Genomic DNA, 16860 nt, shown 5'->3' on the forward strand with positions numbered 1-16860 from the left:
CACAAACTTAATTGTCTAGTGGTTTTGTTCTCTGAGAATCTGTTTCACTCATCTAGGATTCCTTGACAAATATATGGTCTTGTGGTTTAGGTTTTCTAAGAATCGATTTCACTCCACTATTTTCATATACTTACCATTTGTGACACCCAATAACCGATGTGTATTTTTGTGCTAGGGTGTCGTTAAACATTCATTCATTCATTCGTTCATTCGTTCATTCATTCATTCCTCTTGGAATCTTTGACAAAATTAAAGGTCTAGTGGTTGTTAGAGCCGGACCTAAGGGGGGAGAGGGCCCCCCCCCCCATTTTTTTTTTACGACTGTTATAATTCTATTATATATTAATTTTCATGCCCCTCCAGACCTCCCCCAAAATTCCCTTGGCATTATGCCTCATGTCATTGGGGGGCCCCTAAATGGATTGTCTAGATCCTCCACTGGTTGTAGTAACTTCGTGTTTGTGTAATAGTGGAATGTTTGTTTATGCTTATTTTCGTGCTTCTATTCAATTACGGTTCAAGCACTGTCCTGGGCACACCCATCAGCTATCTGGACGGTCTGTTCAGGACCGTGGGTTAGCGATTAGTGGTTTGTGAAAGAGACGTCGGTGTAGTGGCCGTACACCTACCCACTGAATCGTTAAACTCGCTCCAGGTCGGAGCCGGTACCGGCATGCGACCCCAGTACCCACCAGCCTTAATTCCGGTGGCTTATCGACTAAATCACTGAGGCAGGTATAACAGCGGGATGCAACAGATAATGGGATTGGGAATACACTATCTCAATGATACAATGTCAATATTGAATAGAGCGTTGTTGTCCGATAGGAGCCAATACTATTATCAACAATTAGTTTGTGAAAACAAATTAATGGAAAATGTTTTATTTAACGTATCGTTAACACATTTTATTTACGGCTATATATAGTCAGACATATGGTAAAGACCACACAGATATTGAGAGAGGAAACCACTTCATGGGCTACTCTTTTCGATTAGCAGCAAGGGATCTTTTATATGCACCATCCCATAGACAGGATAGCACATACTACGGCCTTTGATGTACCAGTCGTGGTGCACTGGCTGGAGCGATGCATAGCCCACTGACGGGGATCGATCCCAAACCGACCGCGCATTAAGCGAGCGCTTTAACACAAGGCGACGTCTCGCCCCCTTATCTCAATGATACAGTGTCCATATTGAATAGAGCGTTGTTTTCCGATAGGAGCCAATACTAGTTTGTGAAGAAAAAAAATGAATGGATGCATGGAATGGGAAAAAAAAACCCAGTCGTTTAACCACATCCTGCAATAATCAAAGTGATGATTATATAATCTGATTCTGAAAGGGTGAAAACAAGGGGCGGACCAGGGGGGACCTGTCCCTCCTCAAACATATTGAGTGTCCTCAATGTAGCCATATGTTTACAATTTTCATCTCACGAATGTCAGCTTTTACTAGGGTGCTCTTTTCAGAGGTTAAAGTTTGTTTTGTTTAACGACACCACTAGAACACATTGATTTATTAATCATCGGCTATCTGATGTCCTGGGCACACACCTCAGCTATCTGGGCTGTCTGTCCAGGACAGTGGGTTAGTTGTTAGTTGGTTAGTGAGAGAGACGAGGGTGTAGTGGTCTTACACCTACCCATCGAGTCGTTAAAACTCGCTCTTGGTGGGAGCTGGTACCGGGCTGCGAACCTTGTATCTACCAGCCTTATGTCCGATGGCTTAACCACGACACCGCCGAGGCCAATGAACGGAAAAGCAAATGAACGGACAAATATTCTAGTAGAATAGCAATTTAAAAAGAAAAGAAATCGGAAATTAGTGAGTGAGTGAGTAATTGAGTGAGTGAATGAGTGAGTGCGTGCGTGCGTGAGTGAATTCAGAACGATAGGCTCGGGCGCACATGTTCATACATGTATACTTGAAATACGACGACAGACGTTCTACGATACCCGCTGTTTATATCAAAAACCGTGGTTTGTGCTGTCCCAGTGTTGGAAAGTAAATATAAAACCAGGGGCGTAGGCTAGGGGGTTTGTCCTTTCTGTAGGTTGGTACATAAAAAGATCCCTTGCTGCTAATCGAAAAGAGTAGCCCATGAAGTGTCGACAGCTGGTTTCCTCTCTAAATATCTGTGTGGTCCGTAACCAACCTTAACCGTAAATAAAATGTGTTGAGTGCGTCGTTAAATAAAACATTTCTTTCTTTCTTTCTTTCTTTCTTTCTTCAATTTGACCAAACAGTCACAGGACGCATATCCCTCCAACCCCAAAATCAGATCCATTTTTAGACTTGTCAGATGGTAATAGCAATTTTTAATCTTGTTTTGAGTTAACGCCGTAACGGCATCAACAAACATAACCTTTGATGCTTGTCAAGTCATCCTTTTAAAATTCTTCAGAGTAAAAATCTACAATTTCCACCGCTGCTGTGCCTCGGCTATACAGTGTGTTTGTCTTTCGTGAGGTTTTGACAAATCTGTCCATCTTTCCAACCTCATCAGCATACCGAATTGTTTTCTTATACTAGTAATGTTTATAGCCATTTGACCCGCCCGAGCATTACAATAACCCCATCTGTCACGCAACGAAACGAAAATCATTATCCCCGTTTTCTCTCACCCTTCCCTGACTATGGAATTAAACTATGCGTGTCATTTGCGGTGCGCTATTAAAAGGGTGGATCGCTTTCATCTTCCGGGACAACCCTGCGCGTAACCAAGTGTGCTGTTTGGCCGGAGCCGTGTTATTATCGAAGGCTGAAGAGCTGTTAATTCGGCGGAAAAGGTGGAATAATTACCGGGCATGAGCGACGGCTTTGTGGAATTAACACAGGGTTCAATATTCCAACTGTCTCCATCTTTTTGTTGGAGATGGGTCGCCGTGTGTGAACTCATACGGGTCAAGGGATTGGAGACATTTCTCTTGTTCGCAGATTCAGAGAAATTGCTTTTCGAGCCGATAGACCTTTTGTCACTCACGTTTTAGTGGACTATCGGCTATTGAGACCTTTAATAGGCTTTCATAATTGTTTGTTTTTTTGTTGGTTTTCTTTTCTTTTTTTTCATTTCAACCACTGTTTTAATATTTGTTTTAGCAAAATAACATTTTAAACAGAAACTCAGTAGGGAATTAATTTGGTGGGTTTCGTTGATTGTAAAATAATTAAGGCCATTCTCCGTTTCGACCTTCTTTTTTGGGGTCAAAACTATGATCAAGTATCCTAGACAACAAAAGAAACTCGAATATTTTAACATCCATATTTTTTCATAATAAAATTAATTCGGTGAATAGAGTTGTCAAAATAGGCCTTAAAAACTCATTATACAGATAGACAGACAGATAATTTATTAACATTTCACCTTATGTATTTCACACATATACAAAATAAAACAAACATAAAAGTGAATAAGCCATTCCTTGTGAAATTATGGGAGATAGTATAGTTAAATAATTCAAATGTGTGCATTTAAAATAATGGTAACACTAATGTGTATATAAAATGTGACTACGGCTTTGTATAATATACAAAGTCCTCGGTGGTGTAATGGTTTAGTCATCGGACATAAGGCTTGTAGGTACAGGGGTCGCAGCCCGGTACCGGCTCCCATCCAGAGCGAGTTTAACGACTCAATGGGTAGCCGTAAGGCCACTACAACCTCTTCTCTGTTACTAACAACTAACCACTAACCCTCTGTCATGGACAGACAGCCCAGATAGCCGAGGTGTGTGCCTAGGACAGCGTGCTTGAACCTTAATTGGATATAAGCACGGGAATAAGTATAAATGAAATGAAATTAAAAAACAGGTTTTGGCTGTTACAAATACAAGGTTAGGCTCTGACATTAAAACACCAAACCTTTCTCTTTTTTTCTTTTTTCTTTTTTTTTTCTTTTTTTTTTAAACGTTAATAATTTTAACAAACACAAACCATTACACCATCGATGCCGGCTACCCCTACTATATGATAAAATAGCTTTTATTTATTTGTTCATTTTATATCAAAAATAGCCAAAGAAACTGAAATAGCAAAAATACTTATTAGTAACGCAAAATGAAAATAACGCGGATGAACTCTTGTTTTCGCTCTAACCACGGCAGCACCGCAGTTCTGGTTTGAAATCGCTCGCCCATCTCTCATTTGACGGTAAAGCTTCAATAAGCCATAAATCCTGTTCATAATGTACTAGGGCTCATCCTTTATGGATGTATTATCACCCACACGTTTGAACGATATCATTTCATAAGCATCCATCTACAATTTCACGCGATTTTTATTTCCGTACTACGTATTAATTTCGTAATAACAATCATTGTTCTCCATTGTTTTGGGGGTTTTGTGCTTTCATTCTCCAAGAACTCTCTGGTATATGAGCTTTTAAGTTGGTTGGTTTCAAGATACAGACTTTACTTTTTAATCAATTTTTGTCACGTTCGGAATCCATTGTCATATTGGCAGATTAACACCAAATGCAACCTGTGAATAATTGTTCTGGGTTTGTGGTTACATCGTATCTAATCGGGGGCTTTCGGGTTATGCGGCGCAGTTAGGTGTGCACCGTGAAATCGTTATGGAGGAAGAACAAACAGTCGCTTGGACTGATACAAAAATATATCTGACATTGTTTACGTGTGCGTATGCTATTATCTATGCCAAATGTGTATGTAGGTATTTTGTGTGAAACTGTTATCCAAAGTTCACTGGAAGTTAAAACCAGTTATAGTTTAAAAAGATATAATAATAATAATAATAATAATAATAATAATAATAATAATAATAATAATAATAATAATAATAATAATATTAAAATACATGTAAATAAAAAAAACTAACAAAAAGAACCCCGCAACCCTCTCGCCCCCCCCCCCCCCCCCCCGAAAAAAACGTAAACACGTCCCAAGTTAAAACCAGTAATATGTATAATTTAAAAAATTACATGCAAATAAAAAAAGAAACCCACTCACCCCTGCAAGAAAATAATAAATACCACCACCACTACCACCCTCCATCATCCCCCCCCCCCCCAACAAAATAAATAAATCATTTGCAATATTCTGTAAAAATTAAATTTACCAGTCAAAAATCAAATTTTCTGTAATAAAGATTACCAACTAATGTAAGATGACACCTACTATATTATGTATACATCTCCTGTCAAAATGGATTCATACAGTGCTTATAGTACGTGTTAACATTACATCCATTGGGAATTGAATTGCTCTCAAGGAACCTCTGGAGCTTTGGCGAGCGATTTCTACAGACCTCTCCCGTAATGCTTCGGTGAATGTTCCTCGTCCGCACCCATCTCAATTTATTAGATCTGACAACTGTCGTGGTTTTCCGCTGAGCTTCCATCATTACGACATTGTACGTGTGGGTGTGCAAGCGTTTTCCTACATAGAACGCAGATGGTATCGCCTCGCTTTGCCATAGCGTTCTTAATTAGTGTTGACTAAATAATCTCCCATTAGCTAAACTGATCAAAAATAATGTGTACTAAATACACAGGAATGAAAAAAAGGAATGTTAGTGCTGTGTTCAATCAAAGGCTGTAAGGAATGTAGTACATAGGTTGGTAGACACGGAATGATAGATTGGTACTGGGTCTGTAGGTTGGTTGGTAGATAGGTAAATAGCTCGAGTCACCTCCAGTCCTTCCCTTATTGATATTGATATGCAGGGGAAGGCTAGAGGAAACTATATAATGCTTTGGCAATCGTCGACAACCAAATGGTCGCAAGTTACTGTGTCTAAAATACAAATTGTTGCCTAAATCTGATGCCACAGAGCTTTAGCTTGATTATTCTCGAGTGCAGTCATGACATTAAATTTACATGTTGTTAAACAGTACCACAACGGTATATGAAGAAACCCGACGCTCCTATAAGTCACCACAAGAAAGTACAGCGCAGGTTCGTTTTGCCGATGGGGTTTGTAGGTTGTTTGGTAGATAGGTAGGTAGATAAACGGATATATACATTGGTACTGGATTTGTAGGTTGTTTGGTAGATAGGTGGGTAGACAAACGGATATATAGATTGGTACTGGGTTTGTGGGTTGGTGGTAGATAGGTGGGTAGACAAACGGATATATAGATTGGTACTGGGTTTGTGGGTTGGTGGTAGATAGGAAGGTAAATAGATTATTGTCAGTGTATAAAAATATATTCATGTACGTGCGGTTCATAATCGTTACAAATTCTTAATAAATACGTATTTCATAATATTAAAACAATCTTAAGGCTAAATATCTCCATTGTCTGTTATTGTGACAGTAAATGTGAAGTAAACTACTGCCGATCTGTGCTCCACGACTAGTATATTACAAGTCATTAGAAGTGTTATCCTGCCTGTTGAAAGTACATAAAAGTTAAAGTTTGTTTTATTTAACGACACCACTAGAGTACATTGATTTATTAATCATCGGCTATTGGATGTCAAACATTTGGTAATTTCGACATATAATCATAGAGGAAATCCGCTAAATTTTTTTCCATTAGTAACAAGGGATCTTTTATATGCACCAACCTACAGACAGGATAGCACATACCACGGTCATTGATATACCAGTCGTGGTGCACTGGATGAAGCGACAAATAGCCCAATCGACCCACCGACGGGGATCGATCCCAGACTGACCGCGCATCAAGCGAGTGCTTTACAACTGGACTACATCCCGCCCCTACATAAAAAAGATACTAGTTACTAAACGAAAGCAGTAGCCTATATCGGGGTAGAAAATTTCGTTCCTAACCTCCTACATTGTTACCTATGTGTGACACTTAACATTTCAAGCTCCTTTTAGTTGCTGATTGAGAATATACTGAGGTGTTTAGAAAACATCAATGTCAGAAAGCAAATGGTTTATTTAACGAAGCACTCAACACATTTTATTTACGGTTATATGGCGTCGGGCATATGGTTAAGGACCACACAGATACTGAGGGAGGAAACTCGCTGTCGCCACTTCATGGGCTACTATTTTCGATCAGCAGCAAGGAATCTTTTATATGCACCATCCCATAGACAGGATAGCACATACTATAATGTACTAGTCGTGGTGCACTGGCTGGAGCGAGAAATAGCCCATTGGGCCCACCGATGGGGATGGATCCCAAACCGACCGCGCACCAAGCGAGTACTTTACCACTGGGCTACGTGCGTTAACATTTTACAGACATACGGCTGGCTACACCTGGGTGATGACCAGGTCACCAATGTCATACCATCCAATGGAAAAGTATGGTAGAAATCGATCACTAGATGTGACGTACACGTTCACCTGAAATTGACTTGTCTGTGACCCACAAGTTCACTTTAAGCGCAAGGGCCGTACATAGGTTTTAGTTGGAAAAGGCGTTTAAATTTATTTTAAAACTCTTTTCTGATGATATGTAAGAAATAGAATACTACATTCATGTCCGTTAGATACCATTTATCTTACAACTCGTAACTCTAACGACCGGTCATATAGTATTCTCTATTTGCATAATCAAAAAGGTTCAGGATATACTTTCTTCATCACCACGACCCCCCCCCCCCCCCCCACACACACACACCATCACCACCACCATCACAAACAACACACATACAAAACAAAGAAAAACGAACAAAAAATATCAAACAAAAAATGACAAAATATAATAAATACATAAATAAATAAATAAATAAATAAAAAATAAATAAATAAATAAATAATAAATAAATAAAAGCAAAAATAATAACAAAAATAAAGCAAAACAAACAATAAACACCAATGCAAAAAAACACACCAAAAAACCCCAAGGTGAAACAAAAACAGTATAAGAAACACCCCACAAAAAACAAAAAACAACAACAATCTTTACCCGTTAACCCTACAAATAAAACCTGTCTCTTTAAAACACCGTACACTATATATAAGACGAAGGGTTAATCCCGCCTTCTGGCGCTTCAACACGTGTACGCTGACTCGTGAAAATGTCATCTCTTTCTTTACACTTTACAGGCTACGAAATGCTTCAAGTGCGTTTGTCCACTGCCATGGCGAGGCTCTGTGGTGATCCCTAATGCTTAATTAAACATATAGTGTCAATATGAGTGTAATAACGAGCAATCGTCTATCTTCACTTCACGGTCGGACAGTCTCGGATATGTTTACAGCATTCCTCGCGTGGTTAGAAGGGTAAACCCGGTTGTCGTGGTCGAGACATAAAGAGTAGAAGGACCGACGATTATTGAGACCCACAAGTGAGGCATATTTGTCATTGTAGCAATATTATTATGGGTACCAGTTAATTTTTCAGATAGTATCTGTCATCTGAAAATAAGAATAAAATTGGAATCTTTTTTGTAAGATGATGCTATTATCTTCATTGGTTTCCTTTGGTTATGTGATCTTTGTAGTTTTTTTGTTCAGTAGTTACTGCTGCTACTGCTACTGCTACTGCTGCTTATGCTTCTGCTACTGCTACTGCTACAGTTACTGCTACTGCTACAGTTACTGCTACTGCTGTTGTCGCTGCTACTGCTACTACTACTCTGCTGTTGTTACTGCTGCTACTGCTGCTGCTACTGCTACTGCTGCTACTGTTAATACTGCTGCTACTGTTACTGCTGGTACTGCTACTGCTACTGCTACTGCTACAGTTACTGCTACTGCTACAGTTACTGCTACTGCTGTTGTCGCTGCTACTGCTACTACTACTACTACTCTGCTGTTGTTACTGCTGCTACTGCTGCTGCTGTTGATACTGCTGCTACTGCTGCTGCTGCTGCTGCTGCTGCTACTGCTACTGCTACTGCTACTGATGCTACTGCTACTGCTATCGTTGTTGCTGCTGCTGCCGCAGCTGCTGTTGCTACAAAGTTGTTTGCTTATGTCAGTCTCCATGGGCACATGTAATCGCAATTTTCTTTTCGACTGAATTCATTATCCACGTGTATTCCCACATCACCGTTTGTTCCTTCATTCTTAATGTGTCCACCAATGCACATTTCCACCCGTTTATTTATTCGTCAGTCTGTATCAAAGTTCTTTGTTCTTTCATAAATCTATACAATCAGTTTTTATTCATTTACATGGTATTTTATTCATTTATTCATTCACCTATCCATCCATTTATTCATGCATTCATTCATTCGTCCATTGGTTCATTCATTCATTCACTCTTCATTCACTGATTTTTTTTCCACTGATACCCATCTGTCAGTCAAATTATTTTACTGTCTAATTTTTGTTACCTAAAATGTTTTTGTTGATTGTATTATCTATATATGTTCTGATCGCTTCTCCTCTTTTGGTATACACTGCCGACAGCCTTCTTTGCATTTATCCGATGTGACATTTCTCAGGGCTATATTTGGGCACAGGTCCAGTTGGCTGTCGTACACACATCGTGCTAAATATTGCGTACAAAGATAAATGTAATAAATACAACTGCAATGGAGGCCGCAATCTTTGTTACTTCACACATAAGTGGCTATATACACGTCGGCCGTGTATATAGCCTCGGCTAATGAGGGCTGGCTATCTACACGGCTGTCATATTTTTGGTGAAAGTCCAATATAAAGCCACCACACCCCAACTAAACATTCCTATATGCGTAGCACGGGTTACAAACGAGACGGACAAATTGGTTATTAAAAGTCTCACCTCAGTTAACACATAAAACATCACTAAACACCATACAATCTCAAAATAACACTGATCTACTCCATATGGAGTTATGAGAGACTAAAATATTAATAATTGACACAGATAAAATATATAAATATTACCTTAAAATAAATGTAAATTTTAATATGAAATAAAATATGTAACAGATTTACATGTAACCAGTCTAGGCCCAATTTCACAAAACATCGTAAGCCTAAATCTACGACTAAATCACAATTATTCTTCTTATTATTATAGTACAAGAAATATAGTTTGAAGTATACATATTTCATTTTCTTTTGTCCTTAAAATGCTCCATCTTCCGTGATGATGTAATTTGCTGCGTGAAATACATGTCAAACACGTGTAAATGAATGACCGGTATAGCCGATAGTTGCAGACGTATACTTACGATGTTTTGTGAAATAGGGCCATGGAGACTACAAGAATAATCTGTTAACATACCTGTGGTATTTGTGGCACAGATATTCATTGTACGCTGTGGCAAACTGTGCTATTGGTACTTTGTGTAGATCTAATGTGTTGAAGATGCTTGAGGGTGGCGCACCAATACACACTTGTCGAGCAAGACAAACATCAACACCCATCCCCCAAAAAATCCCACAAAACAAAACAAAACAAACAAACAAAAAACCAACACACTTTTAAAGTAGAGTAGGCAGTTTTACGGGGGTGGGGTACTGCCACTAAAAAGATATTTTGTCTGCATTTTAAATGTTTGACATCGACGTTATTCATAATATATGTTTGTGATCATAAAACAACACTGTACTGTACTCAAATACCCATTGGCGTAGGCAGGGTTTTATACTGGGAGAGAAACCCACATGGGGTGCACCCACACTGTTTCTGATCACGAGTCATGTTATGGGGACAACAGGCAAATGTAAAAGGTGAGGGGAAAAAATACGAATAACGATCTCCATGCGGCAATAAGGTATTATTTGAGAAAATGCTGTGTTTGTTTGTGTCGTGTTCTTTCAGAATCAATCGATTATCGACCACGCCTTTTGCGAGTAGATATATAATTATTTTGGTCAAGGTCAGCTATTGTTCTTAATACTAGTGCCTGCCTAATGAGCGTCTCAGCGGCGTTCGCTTGTCTTTAACCAGCGAGTTCAATTATTGATGATCCATTTCCGTGAAGAAACGATTGCTAGCCGTAAATTTACAAAACATTGAAATTTTGCGATTATGTTTATAAGTATTTTATATTTAATTCACGCAAAACAAAATCATATCTGTATGAAAGGTAACAGCATAAAAGTTTATTTTGTTTAACGACACCACTAGAGCACATTGATTTATTAATCATCGGCTATTGGATATAAAAAATTTGGCTATTTGACATATAGTCTTAGAGAGGAAAGCCGCTACATTTTATTCAGTAGTAGCAAGGAATCTTTTATATGCAGCATTCTACAGACAGGACAGCACATACCACGACTTTGATATACCAGGTGTGGTGCACAGGATGGAACAAGAAATAATCCAACGAGTCCACCAACGGGAATCGATCCTATACAGACCGCTTTACCACTGGGCTACGTCCCCTCTCACCCACCCCCCCCCCCCCCCCCCCCGCCCCGCCCCGCCTCACTCCCGCACCCAGTATCAAAAATAGGCTACGGTAAGAATAAATGGAAGTACTTTATGAATTTAAAGTATTATTTGTTCAGTTTTCAGTTATAATAACAATGAAGTTTCGGTCGTAAATTTACATTTATATGCCAAAAAAATAGGCTAATACATCTACGATTAAAAAAAATACAAAATCTTTATAATTACAATGAGTTGGAAATATGCATTGAAGTGACAGACCCTAGTGTTTAAACACTATAGTGTATATTTCACTGTTAGAACTGAAATCAAACATTACTTATATTTTATTGTTTATATTATTAATTTCCGTATATCCAAAGTGTTTCTGGTCATCCTGGTGTTTATAATACCACGAAATGCATTTTTCATATTTAAAAAAAACAAACTCCGCACGTTCGTCTGAGAAGTCTCTCGCTTTATAGAGACCAGCTCTAGTTTATTGTTGAATGATATTTCCTCGTTTCAATGTTACAGACTCTTCTTTCACCGTAATGTAACTTTATTCAGATATCTTACAATTTTGTAGCTCAACCAAACATAGTGTCACTTTCCAAGGGTTAAAACTTGCGTTTGTGACTTTAATAAATATTGGGCGGGACGTACCACAGCGATAAAGAGCTCGCTTGATGCGCGGTCGGTCTAGGATCTATCCCCGTCGGTAGGCCCATTCGACTATTTCTCCCTCCAGCCAGTGCACCACGACTGGTATATCAAAGGCCGTGTTATGTTCTGTCTGTGAGATGGTGTATCTAAAACAGCCCTTGCTACTAATGGAAAAATTTAGCGGGTTTCCTCTCTAAGACGATATGTCAAAATCACCAAATGTTTGACATCCAATAGCCGATGATTAATAAATCAATGTGTTCTAGTGGTGTAATTAAACAAAACAATCTTCATCTTTTTTAATAAATAGTGTTCATGATCTGGATTCCGTTATTATGTAACGAAAACCAAACACATATATGGACGTGACGATGTTATCTGTAAACACAAAAGTACTATGTTGTGGATTCTTGCGCATAGCGTCAAATAAATATGACAGGAGCCAGTCAAGTCGTTAGCAAACGCCCGTGACAGAAACATCTGTTGAACGCAGCCAAGAATCCAGAACTCTAGAGGCAGCACAAAACCAAATAACATCCGGCTGGGTTAAAGTTCGAAGTGCCGTTAACGGAGCAGTTAATGCTACCGGTCCTGTGATTGGTCATAAATGTGACCTTGTTTGTTGTCGAATAATAGTTCTATCTTGACAATAAATGTATGTAATTTTATTTCGTCCAGTAGCATTGTTTCAATTAACCATGTGCTTGAAACATGTAAAACTAAGTACTATAATGATGTGTGAAAATAGGATTGCTGTAAAAACAGTCGTTTATATCGAAAATAAGCCATGAGAGGTTTTACTTTCTTCAGTTGATATGATTTTTTGGGGGGAGGGGTTGTGGAATTCATATTCGTGGGTTATAGTTTGGTTCATATATTGCATAATAATAGTGTTTGTAACCGCATGTGTTAAAAATATCGTCTGTGGTAGAATGTATTTGATATTGTGCAACCTATAAAACCTGCTTAGTTATACATTCATACTACAATGAAACAATAGTACTAATCGGGTATGATACATCTGGAATTTCTAGCTTGATACTCAATACCTGATGTATTCCCCTTGCTTGGGTGTTGTTAAACATTCATTTATTCATTCATCCATTCGTTCGTTCGTTCGTTCATTCATTCATTCATTCTAAAACTTCTATTACGTATTTTTACAGGACGGGCGTATGGGGAAGGGGCCTTAGCCCAGCATCGATCTCCGTCGGTGGGCTCATTGGGCTATTTCTCCTTCCAGCCAGTGCTACACATCTGGTATAACACAGTCTGTGGTATGTACCATCCTGACTGTGAGATGGTGCATCTAAACGATGCCTTGCTGTTATAATCAAACAAAGTAGCCCATGAAGTGGCGGCAGCGGGATTCTTCTCTAATGATCTATGTGGTCCTTAACCACATGTCCGACGCTGTGTACTCATAGATAAAATGTGTTGAGTGTCTCGTTAAAAGCAAACATTTTTCTTTCTTTCCTCAGGACGATCGGCGTTCAAGAACAAGTACAGAGCCCGTCCCACCTTTCTGTCGACGCCCAAGAACATAACAGTTCGAGTGGGCCGCCTCGCCAAGCTGCCTTGTTCCATCAAACACCTCGGAACCAAACAGGTAGGCGAAACCACGTCTTCGAGGCATAAACTGAACTTTATGCTTTCCGGTTGTTTGGTTATTTATCATGTTAATTATTCATTCCAGGTACTTATTTTGTTTTATTTAAGTAGATAGAACTGGTTTAATGTGCTTACATCTAATAAGGTTCAAGAACGTATAACAGTAACAAGTGTAACTTTATCCAAATGTGTTGCAGGTTTGTAGATTAACCAAACTTAGTGTTAATATTCACGGGTTGAAACTAGGGTCCGTCGCTTTAAGTTGTTCTTGGTTCTATGATCAGTGGTCTTGTGAATGTTCTGAAGGGGGAGGCAAAGAAAATCTCACAATACATCCATCCCAATTTTACCACCACACAACCAGTGAACTTTGCGTTCGAGGGGAAGTGAACATTAGGTGTTTGAGTTAGATATAACCTATAGACACGAGAACAGTTCGACAGTTAAATTAACTTTTGGTACAGATAAAAACGGATCGGGGGTCAAATCACATCCTCAGATGCGAGGTGTTTAGAAAGCTATCTCCGATATGGATCAAACGTATTAAAGATGAATCGAGATCCGAGTCAAGAGATCATCTCATCTTCACTGCTAATTAGACTGCAGCACGGTCACGAACATCCCATTACAGCAGTAGATAAGATCTTCAGTACTGGGCAGAGTATTCAGGGGAAACCAGGGCTTGTGCATCTGCCTGGATCTTCAGTGGTTATGGACACGTTAAACGCCAAGTCAGTTCGGGTTTGTGCCCACTATAGACGCGCATGAAACTTTTGTGGTTATGGACACATTAAAAATGTTTTTAATATGTTAATATGTTTGGTTAACGACACCACTAGAGCACACTGGTCTATTAATCATCGGCTATTGGTCATTTTGACATTTGGTCTAAGAGAGGAAGGCCGCTACATATTTCCATTCCATATGCACCATCCCATAAACAGGATAGCACATACCACAGCCTTTGATATACCAGTCGTGGTGCACTGGCTGGAACGAGGAACAGCCCACTGGGCCCACCGACGGGGATTGATCCCAGACCGATCGCGCATCAAGCGAGCGCTTGAACACTGGGCAACGTCGCCCCCATTGATCCGTTCATTGATTGATTGAAAACACAGCTGGTCGAATTCATAAAGCCTGTTTGTGCCTTATGCTAATCTCAGACTACCAACTGCCACGACAAAGTTGGCCAACTTTCTGCGCACCAATTAAATGCAGCTGTCGAGTTGGCCAACTCTGTCGTGATAGTTGATAGTCTGATCCCAGCATTATACGCGTGTAACTACATGCATATATGCCTGCTTTGAAAAACAGGCTTCGTATTATTCGGCCCAGCAACAGCTGCATTCATTCCAATGAGCTCTGTCCTGTACTAGTATTGATTTAGTAAATTGGTCTGGGAGTGGCAGTCCTCTTGTGGTGGGGCAAGAAGGATGAATTCTCTAGTAAAGGATCCTCGTGGGTGGCAGTCCTCTTTGTGGTGGGGCAAGAAGGATGAATTCTCTAGTAAAGGATCCTCGTGAGTGGCAGTCCTCTTTGTGGTGGGGTAAGAAGGATGAATTCTCTAGTAAAGGATCCCTCATGAGTGGCAGTCCTCTTTGTGGTGGGGCAAGAAGGATGAATTCTCTAGTAAAGGATCCCCTCGGGATGAGACACTAGAGAGAGACTCGTGGAATCAAACACTATTTTGCCAAATAGCCATTCCACTCTGCATTGTGCAGGGGGCGGGATTTAGCTCAGTCGGTTGAGTGCTCCCTTGAGGCGCTTGCGTCGCAGGATCGAACCACCTCGATGGATCCATTCAGCTGATTGGGTTTTTTCTCGTCCCGACTAGTGTACCACAAGTGGACAAAGGCCATGGTATGTGCTTTCTTGTCTGTGGGAAAGTGCATATAAAAGATCCCTTGCTACATTAGGAAAAATGTAGAGGGTTTCTCTGATGACTACGAGTTATAATTACCATATTTGTGTTTGACATCCAATAGCAGATGATTAATCAATCAGTGTGCTCTAGTGGTGTCGTTAAACAAAACAAACAATCTTTCTTTCTGCACTGTGCGGAGATACGGTCTTGATTACGGACAACTGTTACGTCGCTCAGATTTAATACATAAACAACAAACGGATTGAGCACAAGTTTGCCAACTTACTGGGTCCTCTTCTATATCAATACAATATAATATAATGGCGACAAAAGAAAGAAACTACAGATACACGAAAAGAAGCAAAGATAGTACATGCGCAGTCAAAGCATTAGGCTCTTTTTAATCAAAACGAGGTATTTGTTTAATACATTTTTGGCTTGATTCGTTAGTGGTTATGGACACGTTACAGGTTAAAGTTAAAGTTTGTTTTGACAAAACTAGAGCACTTCGATTTATTAATAATCGGCCACTAGATCTGAACCGTTTCACAATTGAGACATATATAGTCTTAGAGGAAACCCACATTTTGTTCCATTAGTAGTAAAGGAGATCTTTTATATGATTTCCCAAAGTTTGGACTTTGGGGATTCGATCCTATGTCCCAAGCACTTCAGGTGAGCGCTTTGGATACCGACTGAGCTATATCCCGCATGTAAACCGCAATGAACCATAATTCCATGATCGTTAAGCAATTATTTTGAAACACCCAATTTATTCATTTCATACTTGGAAAATGTAGTTAGCAGACTAATGTATTCTTGGCAAAACTCACCGCCAGTGCTAAGCTATGAGGTGTTTTCATGGTATCGTTTTCTTATTATTTCAAAAGAGTAATAAGCTCAGGTGCTGCGAAGAGGTGTATATAAACTATATATATCTTGCCACATCTTTGAATGTGTTAACTCCACTTTACAGTATTTTTGAGGAAAGTGCTCAAGTGCCGTTGAAAATGCAGGTTACGCCATATAGTCAGAGGGAGATTGTATCATGGTAGATTATATCTAAATGCATGCAGAGTATTTAGATAATAACGAAAAGGGAGATTGCATCTTCGAACTGACAGACGGTAAATCACGTTGATAGCTTTCTTAAATGATTTTGTGTTTTGATGTTACGAGATAAATGGCTGATCCTAAAACGAATTAGGAAACGTAACAGTGTTAAAAGTTCTTCAAGTTAAAATGTTAAAATATAACTTGCTCAGAATATTCATAAATGTGCATACGCTGAGATTGTTGCTGTTGTTGTCTTATTTGTTGTTATTGTTGTCGTTGTTGTTCTAGTGTCTGTAAAACTAAAGCAGCATATTGGTGGAACCATTTTGCGCGTGCTAGATGTTTCATGATATTGGTATATTGTAAATACCTTTTGACCATAGATCATAGTATCTTTTAGTGACTATTTGGCAGTTGCTAGAATTGTTTGGATATTGGGATTTATATAAATACC

The 16860-nt window shown here is 39.3% G+C and overlaps 1 protein-coding gene across 2 annotated transcripts in view; it reads left to right on the top strand.

The window, feature by feature from the left end:
* The window catches only part of LOC121386253 (zwei Ig domain protein zig-8-like), a 54645-nt gene that overhangs the window by 17124 nt on the left and 20661 nt on the right, over window positions 1-16860 (top strand). For both annotated transcript variants that reach the window (XM_041517107.1, XM_041517100.1), the window contains exon 2: window positions 13354-13481. In XM_041517107.1, coding sequence (XP_041373041.1) covers window positions 13354-13481 — 128 coding nt within the window. The remainder of the gene's footprint in view (window positions 1-13353; window positions 13482-16860) is intronic.

This window comes from Gigantopelta aegis, chromosome 2, assembly GCF_016097555.1.
Source record: "Gigantopelta aegis isolate Gae_Host chromosome 2, Gae_host_genome, whole genome shotgun sequence".
Classification (NCBI taxonomy): domain Eukaryota; kingdom Metazoa; phylum Mollusca; class Gastropoda; order Neomphalida; family Peltospiridae; genus Gigantopelta; species Gigantopelta aegis.